Genomic DNA, 19,642 nt, shown 5'->3' on the forward strand with positions numbered 1-19,642 from the left:
TCTGATAACATATTTATGGTATGGGATAGGTTTTGTTAGAAAAATGTGCATATTTCAGGTAGATGGCATAGTTTACAATTGCACCCACCGTCACAAATGGACTAGAATAATTACAATGAGCAACGTGTTTACCTAACTACTAATCATCAAACATTTCGTAAAAATACACAGCATACACTAATCGAAAGACACAGATCCTGTGAATACAGACAATATTTCAGATTTTCTAAGTGTCTTACAGCGAAAACACAATAAATCGTTATATTAGCATAGCACATGTGCAAACATTACCCCAGCATTGATTCTAGCCAAAGAGAGCGATAACGTAAACATCGCCAAAATATATTATTTTTTTCACTAACCTTCTCAGAATTCTTCAGATGACACCCCTGTAACATCACATTACAACATACATATACAGTTTGTTCGAAAATGTGCATATTTAGCCACCAAAATCATGGTTAGACAATGGGGAAAAGTAGCCCAGCTGGTGAGAAAATGTCCGTGCGCCATATTAGACAGTGATCTACTCGTATACATAAATACTCATAAACGTGACTAAAAAATATAGGGTGGACAGCGATTGATAGACAATTTAATTCTTAATACAATCGCGGAATTACATTTTTTAAATTATCCTTACTTTTCAATACAGTTTGCGCCAAGCGAAGCTACGTCAAAAAAGATGGCGTCCTAAGCCACTAACATTTTTCGACAGAAACACGATTTATCATAATAAAAATGTCCTACTTTGAGCTGTTCTTCCATCAGTATCTTGGGCAAAGGATCCTTTCTTGGGTCTAATCGTCTTTTGGTGGAAAGCTGTTCTCTTGCCATGTGGAAATGCCAACTGCGTTCGGCATGAACTGGAAGCGTGCCCAGAGATTCACAGCGTCTCAGAAATAAATGTCCCAAAATCGCACTAAACGGATATAAATTGCTATAAAACGCTTTAAATTAACTACCTTATGATGTTTTTAACTCCTATAACGAGTAAAAACATGACCTGAGAAAGATTACTCCCTACACTAATGCTTGGAACAAGTGCGGGTCGGTGGCCGCCGCGCGCATGACGCAGCTGGGAAAGAGTTCCTGGCTACAGGTTTTTTTTTATTTATAGTGCCTGTGATTGCGCAATCGACCCCATTCAAATCGTCATCACGTAAAGGCATCCAGGGGAAGACGTAAGCAGTGTCCGTATACTCATAGGAATAACAGTGGCCTTAAAACTGACTCCAGAACAGAGGCCAAAATTTATGAAATCTGACTCCATGTCAGGGAAATTGCTGTAGAATGACTTCTGTTCCACTTAGAGACCAAATTTCAACTCCTATAGAAACTATAGACTGTTTTCTATCCAATAATAATAATAATAATATGCATATTGTACGATCAAGAATTTTGTAGGAAGCCGTTTCAAAAATTACACGATTACCATAAATAGTGACAACAGCGCCCCCAGCCTTAACAGGTTAAACGTCTGAAGTGTCATCATTCAGGGAGTCATGTCAAAGTCAATTGTAATCGAGAGACATGATCAGTCTTTCATCTGCCATGTCAATACCATTTTAAGGCCACGCTTACCCTTTAAAGTCATGGAGCTCAATCTTGTCCCCCAGAAACTCCAAGAACTCTACAAAAGCAGGACTCTCGTCGCTGTTCTCAAATAGCTCCTCCTCTGTGGTCTGCAGGGAGAAACACAAGGCTGTGAAGAGGAAGTATTACATCTGAGCTCAACAGGAAATCAATCAGGGTTCCTCTGGAGGAAGGACAGAAAATCCTCTTAGTTTGGGAAGGAGGGAGAAGCTCACACACCTAAACTCTCCTGAGAATGGCTAAGCTGGCGTCCTATGATGACCAGGAAGTAGCACAGTCATAATAATACTCCAAATACAGGACAGGACCAACTGTTATAAATGTATATAACTTTATATGATTTTACAACCACAGGCTATATAAACACTCACCTGGCCAAACTTCTGATAAATGACTCCAAACTTGAAATTGTTGCTGATGACATGCTCATCAAAGGTGACAATGAGCCTTGAAGCCTGGAAAAAAATTGAATAGTACATTCAGCAGAGTCAAGGTGAAGGGGACTTGCAATGTAAAACGGTGAGGGGGGAACATAAATACACTGTAGTTGAGAAATAAAACATTAAAACAGCAATAAATGCTCCTTGTTATTATTGTATTGTAAAATAGTTATAGTTAGCTACTACATTGTAAATGTACAGAGCTGACCAGGTAACTGAATACTTTCAAGATTAATACAGAGCCTACCTTTGGGTAGAGGACTGGGTAAAATCTGTCCACATTTACCTCTTCAAACACCAGCTGCAAAATAAAAAAGTACTTTAAACTTTTCCTCCTGCCATTGCAACTTTATACAATAACTTTATTTCAACTTTACATCCAGTAAATCCCTTTCCAACCATTCTCCACCGGGCTGGAGCATTCACATCTCCTTCTGGACTGTCTGTCACCCTACCTTGGCCATCTGGACCACGTTGGGGAACTCAGTCAGGCAGGAGATAGGAATCACATCATGGTGAGTTTTTAATTTGGTCCTAAAAGACAAATTGATGGAACAGTCACATAGATATTCACCATTCTGTCTTTAGAGATAGGATTCTCATGTCAACACATTGGTTCCATTTTTTTTTTTTTTTAAATCCTTCCCATTTTGTTGACATCCCTGTTGATGCAAATGTGACGCAAAACCAATGTGGATAATCTTTCTAAGGATGCTGTGGAGACACAATAGTGATTTGCATAGCCAACCTTGCCACAGTCAACTATGAGCAACACAACCTGTTCACACCTGCTGTCTTTTCAGTGACAGCACAGCAGGCACATGAACCGACATACCTAGGTACTCTCTGGCATACACCCCCTGCAAACTGAGTACACTAACTAACAAAACAACCATTACAGCTGGAGTGCACTCTCTAGGGTTGTAAAATTAATTCACAGCTTTTATGGAATGGTACTACTCTATCATTAGTGTTATAACGTGGTGGAATTGATCATTTCACAGTGAGTGAGCATGTTGGGGAGAGGTGGGTGTGTTTGTGTTAGCACAGTGTACAGGCTGGCCTGGCCAGTGTTTAAGGCTAGAGTGCTGCCATGCCGAGCTAAATGAACCTCTCCCTGAACACATAGTAGGGGATGGAAATGTGGACAGGACTGCTTAACAAACACTATTAGAGGCTGAAGCAGACATATGTCCTCTGCTCTGGGCCAGGTGTCATTGAAAAGCGCCTACAGACCTTTAATGGCTGTATTGTCCTGGAACAGTTTAAAGAGAGCCTGAGAGGAGGCCACAATGAAAGAAGAGAGAGAGGGAAAGAGAGAGAGAATAAAGAGAAAGAGAGAGTATAATAAGAGAGAGAGAGAGAGAGAGAGAGAGAGAGAGAGAGAGAGAGAGAGAGAGAGAGAGAGGGGCACATGGGGAGAGAGATAGCAAGAGTGGTGAAAATAGAAGAGAATGGGGGAGAAGGGCAGTGGGCAATAGAGAAATGAAATAAGAGACAAATAGTGTGTAGCACAGGAGGCTTGTGATGGAGGACTTCTCATAATAATCCCTGGAATAGAGTGTGCATGGAATGTATCAAAATGTTTTTGTTTTTTTAACCAGTCCATTTCTTATTTTCCATGCATTACTATGAGCCCGTTTTCCCCCAATTAAGGTGCCACCAGCCGCCTGTGGTGTGTAGAGAGAAAGAGGAGGCATGGGAGAGATAAAGATAATATGAATGGTACCTTAGCAGCAAGCAGAGATGCTCCTGGTCCCCAATGACATCATACTTCATGGAGAAGACCAGGTGGCCCAGGCCGATGTCCACGGAGTAGTAATTAAAGTGTTCCTATAGAGACATCACCAGAAGGTACACTCAGATAACAAATAATCCACACTTCAGGCAATGTTCATTATTCCTCTTACTGGCCCAGTCCCCCTCAGCCTAGTCCCCCTCAGATTGACAGCTCAAACAGAGAAGCTCCTCCAGCTAACTCAACAGTGGTACATACAGATAATACTTTCATTTGTTATAAACACAGTCCCCTGCCAGGAGAATTAATGGACTGAGCCTCAGCCTGTGATGTAAGCATTTTGAGGGACTCTCAGCTAGCAAAGAAATATGCTACTTCCTTCTATTCTATTTCTATTTCAATCTACTTAAATTTCAGCTTGAATGAAATCTCCAGAAGAAAAGTAGGGAGCAGAATGGTGCTTATCAGATGATGCTCACCTTGCCCATGAACTGTTTCCTGTAGATCTTGGCCGTGCTGTTGGTCTCCAGCTTGATGTGGGAGGCAGCACATGGCTTCTGCTCAGGCTCAGGTGTGGCACTGGATTTGTGATTGGTCCCCTCGATCCAGTAGCCTCCGAACTGAGGCAGCAGGATTAGGGGGAAGGGGCTCCTACGACCCAGGACCTGATTCCAACCAAGATGATGAAGTTAATGAAGTTAAATGAAAATAAGCACAATACATGGGATTCAATTCAATAGCAGATAAAGGGCAACCACACGTTGGGTTCATTCAGACTGTTTATGATGTATCAAAGAGCTCTATTTGTGATACAGATTTCAGTTTCCAATGGTTTTTATCATATACAGCTCTGTATGTGAGTCAGTTTTAGATTGTTTGTACCTCGTGAACGCTGGGGTAAGGGATATAGTCCTCCTCTGTCTGCAAGAAAACCACATGTCATAATAATACACAACATTTTTCCATTTACCATCATAGTCCCCTCATTAATGCAGCATGAGACTTTTATGTTGACAGCACAATCAACCAATATGTAAATGCTCAATCTACAAAGCACATAACTAGAATGAAAGGAACCCACATTAAATCATAGATTGAAACTACATTGACGATATTGGGTGGGCTAACCCAACTAATGCCACCCAATTTTTGGAGTGACCACCACAATAAACACAACAATGTATTCACATCCTTATTGTCCACTAATTGTGACACTCAGAGCCTTGGCGAGCATCCCTTTAATCGGACACAGACTGCCGACCCGCCGAGGATATGCTACACAATCCAGCGTTCCAACACTGCAGTAGTCTGGCTGCGTGATAAGAGTGATGAGTTTGGGGTTCTAATTTGAGCGGTGTGTGTCTGAAAGCCTGTCTGGCGGGAGACAAGGAGAGGTTCAAGGCTCTGCCATAATGGAGCCTTTGTCCACAGGGAGTCTGTGGGGAAATGTGAGGATGGACTAGACTCACTTTGAGAGGTGGAGGGAAGGTGCATCTCTGCTCGTCCATTCTGCTGCCCTGTGGAGGGAAATAGAGGCATGCCAGGGGCCAGGTGATATACACAGCACACACACACACTCACACAGCTGCACAGAAATAACATAGACTTCTCACTCCAAGTTAACTTCAAAACAATAATAATATTCAAGAGCATAATGTTTTAAATGTTTCTCTAAACCAATCTTGGCATTACAGGTACATAGGAAAAGAGAGACATAGGAAGATTTCAGATTAAGGACAATAGATTGCTTCAACATATCAACTAAACATAGCATGAAGATATAGCAAAGGGAGAGAGAATTCAAATGTCAGAGGAAGAAAAAAGATAGGGTAGTAACTGAAGCAGAGGAGTGAGTGTGTGAGAGACAGAGGACAGCAGAGAAGGCGTCACCAACAGCCAGGCCCAGACCACACACATCATTGAGTCAGAGGGAGTAAACCTACTGAAACAGAACAGTTAACACCATCGTCATGAGGCGTCCGAGGCTTCATCCCTGGATGTTTTTGGTCCAGCCTGAAACCTTTATTTTACATTTCAGTCTTATATGAGTTTCCATAACCACATATCACTTGCACTATGCGGTATTAAAAAATAAATACAGACATTTTTATGACAAAAATCAACAATGCAATATAGATGCGCTAGGCAGTAGCAGGCACTGCAAGAAGTCCCTGGAGTGACGCAGTGACTGCTGTTATTGGTAGAGATTTCACAACTTTACTAAAACATTATATTTAACCCATTTTAAAAATAGCAACGTTGAGGTAGTAGAATTGACCAAATTAATTGAATTATAGAGGTCTAATGATCTATTCCATTCAACATGCTTGGCTCATGTCTGGTTTTTTCAACATATTTGTAGGTATGTAACTATTTGTAAAAAGAAAATGGCCCAATAGGTGAAATTATTTTATTGAGCTTTTATTTTTATTACTATTTCTATTCACTGAGCTACTTACTTTTTCTAATGTTGTTGCATTGTCGAGAGGTTAACTTGCAGGTCAGCATTTCATTGTACTGTGTACTCCATGTACAGTTGAAGTTGAAAGTTTACATACACCTTAGCCAAACGCATTTAAACTCAGTTTTTCACAATTCCTGACATTTGATCATTGTAAAAATTCCCTGACTTAGTTCAGTTAGGATCACCACTTTATTTTAAGAATGTGAAATGTCATAATAATAGTAGAGAGAATGATTTATTTCAGCTTTTATTTCTTTCATCACATTCCCAGTGGGTCAGAAGTTTACATACTGTCACGTTTGTCGTATGAATCGGACAAAGGCGCAGCGTGGTATGCGTACATTCTTTATTATAATAAGAATGAAAACTGAACAAACTAACCAAAAAAACAAAACGACACGTGAAGCTATACAAAACGAGTGCTGACAGATAATTTTCCTCCTCATGATACCATCTATTTAGTGAAGTGCACCAGTCCCTCCTGCAGCAAAGCACCTGTAACGGCTGTCTAATTCCTCCTCGGATGAGGAGAAGGAGTAAGGGTCGGACCAAAACGCAGCGTTGTATCATGACATAATGAATATTTATTAAAGCAAAGACGAACATACGAAGAACACTTGAATAGAAACAAAACAACAAAACGACGTAGACAGACCTGAACTTGAGAACTTACATAGACACGAAGAACGCACGAACAGGTAAGACTAGCCAAACGAACAAACAAACAAAACAGTCCCGTGTGGTGCAACAGACACAGGAACAATCACCCACAAACAAACAGTGAGAACAGCCTACCTTAATATGGTTCTCAATCAGAGGAAACGTCAAACACCTGCCCCTAATTGAGAACCATATCAGGCAACACATTTAACCCAACATAGAAACACATAACATAGAATGCCCACCCCAACTCACGCCCTGACCAACTAAACACATACAAAAACAAGGAAAACAGGTCAGGAACGTGACAGCACCCACACAACATGATGCTGCCACCCCCGTGATTCACTTTTGGGATGGTGTTCTTCAGCTTGCAAGCGTCCCCCATTTTCCTCCAAACATAACGATGGTCATTCTGGCCAAACAGTTCTATTTTTGTTTCATTAGACTAGAGGACATTTCTCCAAAAAGTACGATCTTTGTCCCCATGTGCAGTTGCAAACTGTAGTCTGGCTTTTTTATGGCGGTTTTGGAGCAGTGGCTTCTTCCTTGCTGAGCAGTCTTTCAGGTTATGTCGATATAGGACTGGTTTTTACTGTGGATATAGATACTTTTGTACCTGTTTCCTCCAGCATCTTCACAAGGTCTTTTGCTGTTGTTCTGGGATTGATTTGCACTTTTCACACCAAAGTGCGTTCATCTGTAGGTGTAACGATCGTCTAGCTCTTCCTCCTCCTCGGACGAGGAGAGGCGAGGCGAGAAGGATCAGAGGACCAATGTGCAGCGTGGTAATTAGACATAATGAATTTAATAAAACAAAACAAGACACTATACAAACTGACAAAACACACTAACCGTCACAGTCCCGTGTAGCACTGACACAGGAACAATCACCCAGAAACAAACAGTGAGAACAGCCTACCTTAAGATGGTTCTCAATCAGAGGAAACGTCAAACACCTGCCTCTAATTGAGAACCATATCAGGGAACACATTTAACCCAACATAGAAACAGACAAACTAGACACACAACATAGAATTCCCACCCAGCTCAAGTCCTGACCAACACTAAACAAGCAAAACACATACGAACTCTGGTCAGGACGTTACAGTAGGAGACAGAACGCATCTCCTTCCTGAGCGGTATGACGGATGCGTGATCCCATGGTGTTTATACTTGCGTACTATTGTTTGTACAGATGAACGTGGTACCTTCAGACATTAGGAAAGGATGAACCAGACTTGTGGAGGTCTACAATTTTTTTTCTGAGGTCTTGGCTGATTTATTTAGATTTTCCCATGATGTCAAGCAAAAAGGCACTGAGTTTGGAGGTAGGCCTTGAAATAGATCCACAGGTACACCTCCAATTGACTCAAATGATGTCAATTAGCCTTTCAGAAGCTTCTAAAGCCATTACATCATTTTCTGGAATTTTCCAAGCTGTTTAAAGGCACAGTCAACTTAGTGTTTGTAAACTTCTGACCCACTGGAATTGTGATACAGTGAATTATAAGTGCAATAATCTGTCTGTAAACAATTGTTGGAAAAATTACTTGTAGTTTGTTAACAGGAAATTTGTGGAGTGGTTGAAAAACTAGTTTTAATGACTCCAACCTAAGTGTATGCAAACTTCTGACTTCAACTGTATATCATGTGTATATGACAAATAAACGAACTGGGACTTCAAAGGGAAGGTGGAGGGCAGCCAGAAAGAGAGGGGAAATGATGGCCAGCTTTGTGATTGTTTGTGATTGTAGGTAAGCAAAACATTGAAACTACATCGGCCCTTAAGTTATGTGTCCACAAATGTTATGTCATCTAAATATCTCACATTAGCTGGTAGAACTAACAAAGTTCTACAGGACAATTGTTCGGGCTCATGTCTCTTAATATTCCTAATGCCTAGGGGCTATATAGCTTCTTATATGTTTGTGGACACGTTTTTCTTTACAGTTTAGTTACCCTGGTCGTGTCAGTATACAGTAACTTTCAAAAAGCGGCTGCCCCTAAAAACCAACTTGTCATTTAGAAAACAGCCAATGTGGCACCGATATGAGTCAGAAACATTCATTCTACTGTCAATATTTACTACAAAAAGTCAATCCCATCCAAAACTGAGTTTTGTGAGACTTGTGGTCGTGATTGCATCACAACTTAAATAAAGGTTGGGTTTGTTTCAATCGTAATTGCCTGTGGTCGTAATTCCTGTGGTCGTAATGCCTGTGGTAAATTTGAGTTGACTTCGGATATCCCTATGGGCTAGTTAGGGACCATTGGCAAATTATGAAATGTACATGGCATTATGTTACAATTCCAATAGCCTCAAATCTTTATGACTTAAACCCTCAAACCAACTATAAATTGTTGAAATGCATATACAAATATTGAAACAATTAATGAGAAAGCTAAAAGGTGTGCAACATGAACATTTTATAATTTACATTGTGTAAATGTATTGACGGGTTCTATCTAGCCCCGGATATAGGCTATCCTAAGCCTGAGTCAAATTCAGGTTGCACATCAGCTGGCTCAAGCTAATTGGCAAAATTATTTGGCTAACTCTTCCCAACTGCGAACATACACATCAAACCACACCACGAAACAAACTCACATTTGAATTCAGTCATGGCCGCTAGCATTTCTTAATTAACCAAATCTAAAAAAGGCCAAATCAGGAAGTGTAGTCACCCTTTAAAACTAACTAAAGACATGTTGCACCTTTACCTTGCTACCTTTCAGATGAGCCATGGAGTAGGACAGATAAGAACCACAGGCCAGTGGAGCACTTAGAACAGTAGCAGCCAGGGGCAAATGGTAGGAAAGAGGATCATTTAAGTGACCCAGACACAGGCCCAAAACAAGTTAAGCTACCCCAGTATCCCCTTGACTGTTTTGAATTGCAAAACTAAGGAGACACACCAGACAAGACATAGAGACAGCAACAGAAGTGTAGGATATGATGGAGAGAGACACACCAGACAAGACACAAAGACAGCAACAGAAGTGTAGGATATGATGGAGAGAGACACCAGACAAGACACAGAGACAACAACAGAAGTGTAGGATATGATGGAGAGAGACACCAGACAAGACACAGAGACAACAACAGAAGAATAGGTGTTGGAGAGAGACAACGGAAGAACAGAACAGACCATAACAGAAGAGGATAGACAAAGGAGACAGAAACAAACAAGAACCTGAGACAGCAACAGATAAGACACAGACACCAACAGACAAAAAGCAGAGAAGGTGACAGAAGAGGGCAGATGGAGAGAGAACAGTGGTGGGTTGAGCACACATTAGAATGTATCATTTGAAGTTGCTCTATAGATTTTATTTAGTTTTATTTATTTACAGGAATAATAACAGGTGAAATACAGACCCTTGAAAAGTAAAGCATGGTTTACAAAGAATTTGCAGGTGAGGTGAAAAAACCTGTGAAATTACTATTAAAACAATTATTTACTTTCACACTTTTTACAACTGGGACAGGACGAGAGAGGAGGGTAGACAAGAGACAGCAACATAAGAGGGCAACAAGAGAGACAGCAACAGACGACACAGGAAAGGCTATGGAGAGGAGGGGTGAGCACACAGTAGACTGTATCACTTAAAGCTGCTCTATGGATTCTAATTACTAAACAGTGTGTGTGTGTTTAAACATTTGACCAACTGGGGGACATTTTGTTAGTCTCCACAAGGTCAAATGCTATTTCTAGGGGGTTTATGGTTAGAATTAGATTTAGGGTTAGGAGCTAGGGTTAGTTTTATTGTTAGGAGCTAGGGTTAGGTTTAGGGTTAAGGTTAAGGTTAGGTTTTTGGGTTAGGGTGAAGGTGAAGGTATGGGTTAGGGTTAGGGTTTAGGGAAAATAGGATTTTGAATGGGACTGAATTTTGTGTCCCTACACGGTTAGTGTGTGTGTGTGTGTGTGTGTGTGTGCGTGCGTGCGTGCGTGCGTGCGTGCGTGTGTGGGTGTGTGTGTGTGTGGACATGTTTAACCAGAAGTACCCACAAGAATAGTAAACAGAAAACAAATTGAAACTACAAAGAAGACAAAGCAGTGAGTACAGTATACAGCAAAGATCTCAGACAATTTACAGTACCTGCATCCTCTCGATCATTGCAAATAGGTCTGATGTCTGAGGGAGAGAGACAGACAAATCGAAGAAGGAGAGCGGTTTACTGGTTGGTGAAATATGCTGGCTCTACAGTCTTCTTCACATGAGATTTTTATTGTGTTCATCCCAACACATTTGTGGATGTGGAGCTGGGAGTGTAGTTGATCCAAGCCCTCTTTACATTCCAACCAGCCTCTGACTGCATGCTCCTTGGCATCAATGTGTTGTGCTTCTTTCCCAGGCCAGTCACACCCCCCGAGCACACCATCACCCTCACTGAGGCTCCATTTACTACTCACTGAATCGCTCCTAACGAAAACAATCGCCTGGAAACAATGATATTCTCCTCTGAAGGAGTCGGCAGGGTGAAGCCCAGTGCCTCTAAAGGTGGGGAGGGAATATTAACGTTGCAAACAGCCACTAACCATCTTAACACACAGTCTCAGGCAGGCAGCTAACTCTGTACACTCAGGATGTATTGATGCGTGACTGTAACACACTTAGCCCATTAGATCAACACAGAATGGGGAGAGGAGATATTAGTCAGAAAATGAAAATAAATTAGATGCATGGGTTTACAAACTGGTTCTAATAGTACCCTCCATCTGTCAGCTCTGTTAATTTCTAATCAATAGTCGTCTACAGTCCTGCAGGAAGTAAGCCAAAGATACATAACTTCCAGACTCCTTTAACCAAAAATCAACACAAGTGCTGTAGCCTCATTACAAACTCCATTCACTATCAGCTCCCATTAACTGCATAATCCATTTTATCCCAGATAAGGTAGTGGCAGGTAGCCTAGCGGTTAAGAGTATTGGGCCAGTAACTGAAAGGTCGCTGGTTCAAATCCCTGAGCTGACTACGTGAAAAATGTGTCATTGTGCCGTTGAGCAAGGCACTTAACCCTACTAATATCTCTAGATAAGAGCATCTGCTAAATGACTCAAATGTAAAAATATGAGAACTCATGAAGAGAAAGGATACCCACTGTCAAGCAGTTGAACTCTACTGAGGCCTGAGGATCTACTCTATTCAAGATAAGGGACACTCGTATAAAGTAAGAGAAGGAATAGCCACAGCCAAGCAGCTGTTCTCCGCTATCCTGATGCTGGGCAGTTCCATCCTGACCACAACGCATGGAATAGGGAAGTTACCAATGAAAGACTCTGTGCTATTGGGTGAGATAGCCAATGACAGCCCAGTGAGGCACTCTCTGTACCATGTAACACAAGTGGACTGGGGTGTCAAGCTAATGTTTCCACATGACAACATGAATTTACTATGGGTACACTAAAATGTACTGTTTGGGCACATTCACACATATTGACCAACACTGGCTTGTTTTAATAACCCCTGGTTCACCGTGTGAACAAACAGTGTCATATGATACGCTGGCCGATCCTGCTGCTGCCTTGAAAGCAAACGAGTGCAAACTAACACGGTCAGTGAGGATCAGAACCAAAAACAGAAATATTACTGTTTTCCATACACAAATATTCACCTCACCAACCCCTTTACCAAAAATGTGAGTGCAGTAGTAACCTACACATGTGGGGTGACTGAACTCTCTGCCAGAGACAAACAGACCATTGAGAGGTACTGCCATGGTAACGAGTAAAAGTGATGGGACTGGAAACAGCAGTAAAGACCAACCCTGATCTAATGATCTCCTTTCCTAGCCTCTCCACTGTCTCTGTAGCTACTGGAAACAGAGTCCTACCAAAACCAATCTCTGTCCACATGAGAAATTATACATTAATATAGGTAATAAGACTAACAGTAAGAGACACAGCTGTGCCTTCAAGTAACGGACAGCTGTACTGACTGCAACAGAGTAATGGTGAACAGATGTGGATTTACAACACTACACTGTAAGATACCTAAGATCACAGTTATCTGCACTACATTATCTCTTACTCATATGCAACAGCAAGAATGAATACTTACATCACTTTGTCGTCTCCTCTGGCCCCATGTAATAACCGAAGGACTGAGGAACACATGGCCACTCTTAGTCATCCTGAAGTCACTCATAACTCAAACTCCAACTCCAAAAACAGAGTATGGGTATATTTGTTTCTGTGTGTATATTGACCAGACGAGTGTCAGAGGTTTAACTACTACTGTCACATTACACTGAATTCTACTGCCCCTAAAAACAAGACAGGAACTGCTGTGTCTCAGGTCTCTTAACAGGTCTGCATACCCATTAGCATGCATGGGTTTGTATAGGTCTGTATGTACAATATCTGTGTGAGCATGTGCCTGACTGTAAAGATCCTCTTCCCTCCCTTCCTCTTCTCACACACTCTGTCTGTTTTCAAGGAAGAGCGTTTCTCCACCTCCTCTCTCGCTTTGTGGACTTCTCTTTTTTACCCTTTCATATGGTAAGCATATTGTTCTCTCTCTCTCTCTCTCTCTCTCTCTCTCTCTCTCTCTCTCTCTCTCTCTCTCTCTCTCTCTCTCTCTCTCTCTCTCTCTCTCTCTCTCTCTCTCTCTCTCTCTCTCAGAATGGTCTGTGCTCAAAGCTTTTACACTGCAGAAGTAAAGTAAGTCCACCTTTTAGTCTGAATAACATGTATAAACTGCTCTGTAAAGACCTTGATGTTACAGTAAGACCCCCCTTGTTCCTTTATTGACACAGCACATTTCTTCAGGGGCCTTTATTGACCCTGTGAAAGTTTTCATGAGCCGGGTCTGAGAGGAGTCAGCAGGCTGCAGGAGCCCAGAGAGGGTCTGCTGACACAGCCAGGTCCAGGGTCTGAGATCAGGGTCTCATCATCTCATCTTTTCAACTTTCAGAACAGAAAGAAGGGTAGTCATTCTGTAGTATGTTGGATTACATGTTTGAATAAGAAGAAGAGAAAGAGCGAAAGAGGGAGGAAAGGGGAAGAGTAGTTGTATTATTATGTAAAGTGTACACTGTGGAACTCCCCCTCTCGGAGGTACTCTCCCACTATCACATGTCCAACCAATACTGCCCTACTTCATACCACAGGGAAACACATTTCAGGAACCTCTCAATGAAAACAGATTGGACTCATTTTATAATGGTCTGCATTTATACAATGAGAAACACTATCAGTTCTTCCACCAAAATTGATTTCAGCAGAGAGAAATCAATGGGCAAAACACTCGAGCAGGGAGAGATCTGAGGTTCTATGATGAGGAGGCTACACAGTGCCTTCGGAAATTATTCAGACCCATTTACTTTTTCCACAGTTACAGCCTTATTCTAAAATGGATCAAATAAAATCCTCAGCAATCTACACACAATACCCCATAATGACAAAGCAAAAACAGTTTTTTAGAAATGTACAGAAGTATTCAGACCATTGCAGTGAGACTCAAAATTTAGCTCAGGTTTGTCCTGTTTCCATTGATCATCCTTGAGATGTTTCTACAACTTGATTGGAGTCCACCTGTGGTAAATTCAATTGATTGGACATGATTTGGAAAGGCATACACCTGTCTATATAAAGTTCCCACAGTTGACAGTGCATGTATACACAAGATGGCGTAGCAGTCACACGACTTTGTCCTCATCTTGTTGTGTCCCATCTATATATATTTTCTCTTCGCATATCTTTTTATATTTTTCTAAACCTCAACTTCCAAATACTCTCCTGCAACCCGCCTCACCCAATGTGGTGTGGATCTGCTTTTTCTGAAGTATTTTTCTTTACTTCTGAACCGGAACTTCAACAGAAGCTAGCCAGCTAACTAGCTACTAGCTAGTAGTCAGCTAACCACTGCTAGCGGTCATCAGCTAACCTTTAGCTAGGAAAACTCTCGCCAGTTTGCACAACACAATTCAAACCTGAGCATATGTATTGGATGTGATATGGCTAGCTAGTTAGCGGGTACGCGCTAATAGCGTTTCAATCAGTTACGTCACTTGCTCTGAAACCTAGAAGTAGTGTTTCCCCTTGCTCTGCAAGGGCCGTGGCTTTTGTGGAGCAATGGGTAACGTCGCTTCGTGGGTGTCAGTTGTTGATGTGTGCAGAAAGTCCCTGGTTCGCGCCCGTGTCGGGGCGAGGGGACGGTCTAAAGTTATACTGTTACATTGATGCTGTTGACCCGGATCACTGGTTGCTGCGGAAAAGGAGGAGGTTGAAAGGGGGTGAGTGTAACGGATGTGAAATGGCTAGCTAGTTAGCGGGTACGCGCTAATACTGTTTCAATCAGTTACGTCACTTGCTCTGAAACCTAGAAGTAGTGTTTCCCCTTGCTCTGCAAGGGCCGCAGCTTTTGTGGAGCGATGGGTAACGACGCTTCATGGGTGTCAGTTGTTGATGTGTGCAGAAGTTCCCTGGTTCGCGCCCGGGTCGGGGTGAGGGGACGCCATAAAGCTATACTGTTACATTGATGCTGTTGACCCGGATCACTGGTTGCTGCGGGAAAGGGGGGTGAGTGTAACGGATGTGAAATGGCTAGCTAGTTAGCGGGTACACGCTAATAGCGTTTCAATCAGTTACGTCACTTGCTCTGAAACCTAGAAGTAGTGTTGCCCCTTGCTCTGCAAGGGCCGCGGCTTTTGTGGAGCGATGGGTAATGACGCTTCGTGGGTGTCAATTGTTGATGTGGGCAGAAGGTCCCTGGTTCGCGCCCGTGTCGGGGCGAGGGGACGGTCTAAAGTTATACTGTTACATTGATGCTGTTGACCCGGATCACTGGTTGCTGCGGAAAAGGAGGAGGTTGAAAGGGGGGTGAGTGTAACGGATGTGAAATGGCTAGCTAGTTAGCGGGTACGCGCTAATACCGTTTCAATCAGTTACGTCACTTGCTCTGAAACCTAGAAGTAGTGTTGCCACTTGCTCTGCAAGGGCCGCGGCTTTTGTGGAGCGATGGGTAACGACGCTTCGTGGGTGTCAGTTGTTGATGTGTGCAGAGGGTCCCTGGTTCGCGCCCGACGTACTAAAGTTATACTGTTACACATACCGGACTTATTTTCTCTCCATATCACCAGATTCCTACCGCAAGTTCTGAACCTTTTCACCTGGATCATCGCAGCTAGCTAGCTGCCTAGCCTGGAGCTAGCCCATGCTAGGGCCATCTCCCAGCTAGCTGAAGAGGTCCATCAGCCACTCCTGGGCTACAATACATATTTAGCCAATTGGCCTGAACCGCTTTTCCTGCCGTTCCGGAGAGTTGCCGATCCTTCACGACTGGACTACCGACGTAATACACCCGAGGAGGTTCTTCAACTGGCTACTACGTCGCGACGTCCCCTGAATGTCCATCTGCTAGCCTGCTTGGCGCAGCCCGCTAGCTGTCTAGAGCATATCGGACTGTTAGCTGAATAGGTCCATCGGCCAATTTCTTGGGCCACCATACCTATTTTGCCAATTGGCCTGGACCCCTTTTATTACACGGAGCCCTGCTTATTCATCACAACTGGACTACCGACGTAATCTGCCCGAGGGTTCCTTTTTTTTCAACAGGCCCTTCTGTTGCGATGTCCCCTGAATGCCCATCTGCTAGCTGCGGCCCGCTAGCTGTCTATAGCATATTGGACTGTTAGCTGAAAAGATCCATTGGCCAATTTCTTGGGCCACTATACCTATTTTGCCAATTAGACTGGACCCCTTTACTACACAGAACCCTGTTAATCCATCACGACTGGACTACCGACGTAACAGCACGAGGAGGTTCCGAGGCTATAACAGACTTCATCCGTCACGACATCCCTCTAAGGCCCTTCTGCTAGCTTGCTAGCCCCGGCCCGCTAGCTGTCTGAATCGCCGTGTCTCCAGCCAGCCTAACTACTCACTGGACTCCTATGATCACTCGGCTACGTATGCCTCTCACTAGTGTCAATATGCCTTGTCCATTGCTGTTCTGGTTAGTGATTATTGTATTATTTCACTGTAGAGCCTCTAGCCCTGCTCAATATGCCTTAGCATATTCTAGCCCTTTAGTTCCACCTCCACACATGCGGTGACATCACGTGGTTTAAAGGATGTTTCTAGAGACAATATATCTTTCATCATCACTCAATGCCTAGGTTTACCTCTACTGTACTCACATCCTACCATATCTTTGTCTGTACATTATGCCTTGAATCTATTCTATCGCGCCCAGAAACCTGCTCCTTTTACTCCCTGTTCCGAACGTACTAGACAACCAGTTCTTATAGCCTTTAGCCATACCCTTATCCTACTCCTCCTCTGTTCCTCTGGTGATGTAGAGGTTAATCCAGGCCCTGCAGTGCCTAGCTCCACTCCCATTCCCCAGGTGCTCTCATTTGTTGACTTCTGTAACCATAAAAGCCTTGGTTTCATGCATGTTAATATTAGAAGACTCCTCCCTAAGTTTGTTTTAGTCACTGCTTTAGCACACTCTGCCAACCAGGATGTCCTAGCCGTGTCTGAATCCTGGCTTAGGAAGAACACCAAGAACCCTGAAATTTCCATCCCTAACTATAACATTTTCCGAAAAGATAGAACTGCCAAAGGTGGCGGAGTTGAAATCTACTGCAGAGATAGCCTGCAGAGTTCTGTCTTACTATCCAGGTCTGTACCAAAACAATTTGAGCGTCTACTTTTAAAAATCCACCTTTCCAGAAACGAGTCTCTCACTGTTGCCGCTTGCTATAGACCACCTTCTGCCCCCAGCTGTGCCCTGGAGACAATATATGAATTGATTGCCCCCCATCTATCTTCAGAGCTCGTGCTGCTAGGTGACCTAAACTGGGACATGCTTAAAAACCTTTTCTCAATAGGGGGTGCTGTTGGGACTTTGTAATATTTACGTTCCCAAATTAAACTGCCTCGTACTCAATTCTTGCTCGTACAATATGCATATTATTATTACTATTGGATAGAAAACACTCTCTAGTTTCTAAAACCGTTTTAATTATTTCTCTGAGTGAAACAGAACTCATTCTGCAGCACATTTCCTGTCAGGGAGTGAGATTTCAGAAATCGAGGTCCCTGTTCTGAGGTCAGTTTATAAGTCCCCATGTAAGCCATCGGGCTACATGCACTGCATACGCCTTCCTCTAGATGTCAGTAAGCGGGGAGAATTTGAATGGAGTGGATTGCGCAATCTGGGCCACTATAAATGATCATGGAAGGGAAGTACCATTCTTTTCAACTGGGCATCTGGCGCAAGGGGACATCACAATGGCGTCCTGCAAACGCTTTCGTTTTAGCAGTTCTATATCTCCGGTCATGTTTTTATTCGTTATAGGTGTTAAAGACATCATAAGGTAGTTAATTTAGCAGTTTATATCAGTTTATTGCTATTTTCCTGGATTTCTTTGTGACGCGCTTTCACTAGTTGGACACCTCTCCAGTGGGTGGCTATTGTTAGCTGCTATTTCTCAATGAGAAACCAAAAGACGATTTCAACCAAAAGACGATTGTTCTGGAGAAAGGACACCTTGCCCAAGATTCTGATGGAAGCTCGGCAAATAGTAAGCAATCTTTATGTTGTTAATTCGTATTTATGTTGACAAATGTCAAATAATAATTCCGCCATGAATTTCGGTGCGGTCTCGCTTTAGGGCACGCTGTATGCTGAAGTAACGTTAATTTAAAAAATGTAACACAGCGATTGCATTAAGAACTAATTTGTCTTTCATTTGCTGTCCAACTTGTATTTTTTAGTCAAGTTTATGAATAGTTTTCGATTAGAATAGGTGCCTCTCCAAGATGGCGCCGGACAGATTGCTTGAAGTTTTGGCCACTAATCACATTGTATAACCACGAATTGTGCCGCTAAATATGCACATTTTCGAACAAACTCTATATGCATTGTGTAATATGATGTTATAGGACTGTCATCTGAAGAATTCTGAGAAGGTTAGTGAAAAAGTTAATATATTTTGGTGGTTTATACGTTATCGCTATTTTTGACTTGAATCACTGCTGTTGTGATGTTTGCTATTGTGGTAAGCTAATATAACGCTATATTGTGTTTTCGCTGTAAAACACTTAGAAAATCTGAAATATTGGCTGGATTCACAAGATCTGTGTCTTTCATTTGCTGTACGCTGTGTATTTTTAAGAAATATTTTATGATGAGTAATTAGGTAATACACGATGGTCTCTGTAGTTATTCTAGTTGCTTTGGTGAGAGTTGTGATGGTGGCTGCAATGGTAAACTATGATTTATACCTGAAATATGCACATTTTTTCTAACAAAACATATGCTATACAATAAATATGTTGTCAGACTGTCATCTAAGGAAGTTGTTTCTTGGTTAGTGGCTATTTATATCTTTATTTGGTCGAAATTGTGATAGCTACCTATGCAGGAAAAAAATGGTGGACAAAAAAAGTTGTGTCTTTTGCTATCGTGGTTAGCTAATAGATTTACATATTCTGTCTTCCCTGTAAAACATTTAAAAAATCAGAAATGATGGCTGGATTCACAAGATGTGTATCTTTAATCTGGTGTCTTGGACTTGTGATTTAATGATATTTAGATGCTATTATTTACTTGTGACGCTATGCTAGGCTATGCTAGTCATCTTTTTTACTGGTGGGGGTGCTCCCGGACCCGGGATTGGGAGGAAGTAGAAGTTAACACCCCGGCCATCCTACAATCTAAATTTGATGCCCTCAATCTCACACAAATAATCAATAAACGTACCAGGTAAAACCCCAAATCCGTAAA

General features: G+C 42.3%; 1 protein-coding gene across 13 annotated transcripts in view; it reads right to left on the reverse strand.

Moving 5' to 3' along the window:
- Positions 1 to 19,642, reverse strand: part of LOC129850733 (rap1 GTPase-activating protein 1-like) — a 134,199-nt gene that overhangs the window by 17,878 nt on the left and 96,679 nt on the right. For 9 of the 13 annotated variants that reach the window (XM_055917038.1, XM_055916995.1, XM_055917013.1 and 6 more), the window contains 9 exons: positions 11,003 to 11,038; positions 5,244 to 5,291; positions 4,657 to 4,695; positions 4,254 to 4,439; positions 3,766 to 3,869; positions 2,492 to 2,570; positions 2,284 to 2,337; positions 1,968 to 2,051; positions 1,585 to 1,685 (listed from right to left, as the gene is read on the reverse strand). In XM_055917038.1, coding sequence (XP_055773013.1) covers positions 1,585 to 1,685; positions 1,968 to 2,051; positions 2,284 to 2,337; positions 2,492 to 2,570; positions 3,766 to 3,869; positions 4,254 to 4,439; positions 4,657 to 4,695; positions 5,244 to 5,291; positions 11,003 to 11,020 — 713 coding nt within the window. In that variant the 5' untranslated portion in view covers positions 11,021 to 11,038. Of the gene's footprint in view, positions 1 to 1,584; positions 1,686 to 1,967; positions 2,052 to 2,283; positions 2,338 to 2,491; positions 2,571 to 3,765; positions 3,870 to 4,253; positions 4,440 to 4,656; positions 4,696 to 5,243; positions 5,292 to 11,002; positions 11,039 to 12,964; positions 13,331 to 19,642 lie in introns of those variants that run through there. The other 4 variants (XM_055917033.1, XM_055917000.1, XM_055917010.1 and 1 more) reach the window with 3 other exon arrangements.

The sequence above is a fragment of the Salvelinus fontinalis genome, chromosome 3 (assembly GCF_029448725.1).
Source record: "Salvelinus fontinalis isolate EN_2023a chromosome 3, ASM2944872v1, whole genome shotgun sequence".
NCBI lineage: Eukaryota > Metazoa > Chordata > Actinopteri > Salmoniformes > Salmonidae > Salvelinus > Salvelinus fontinalis.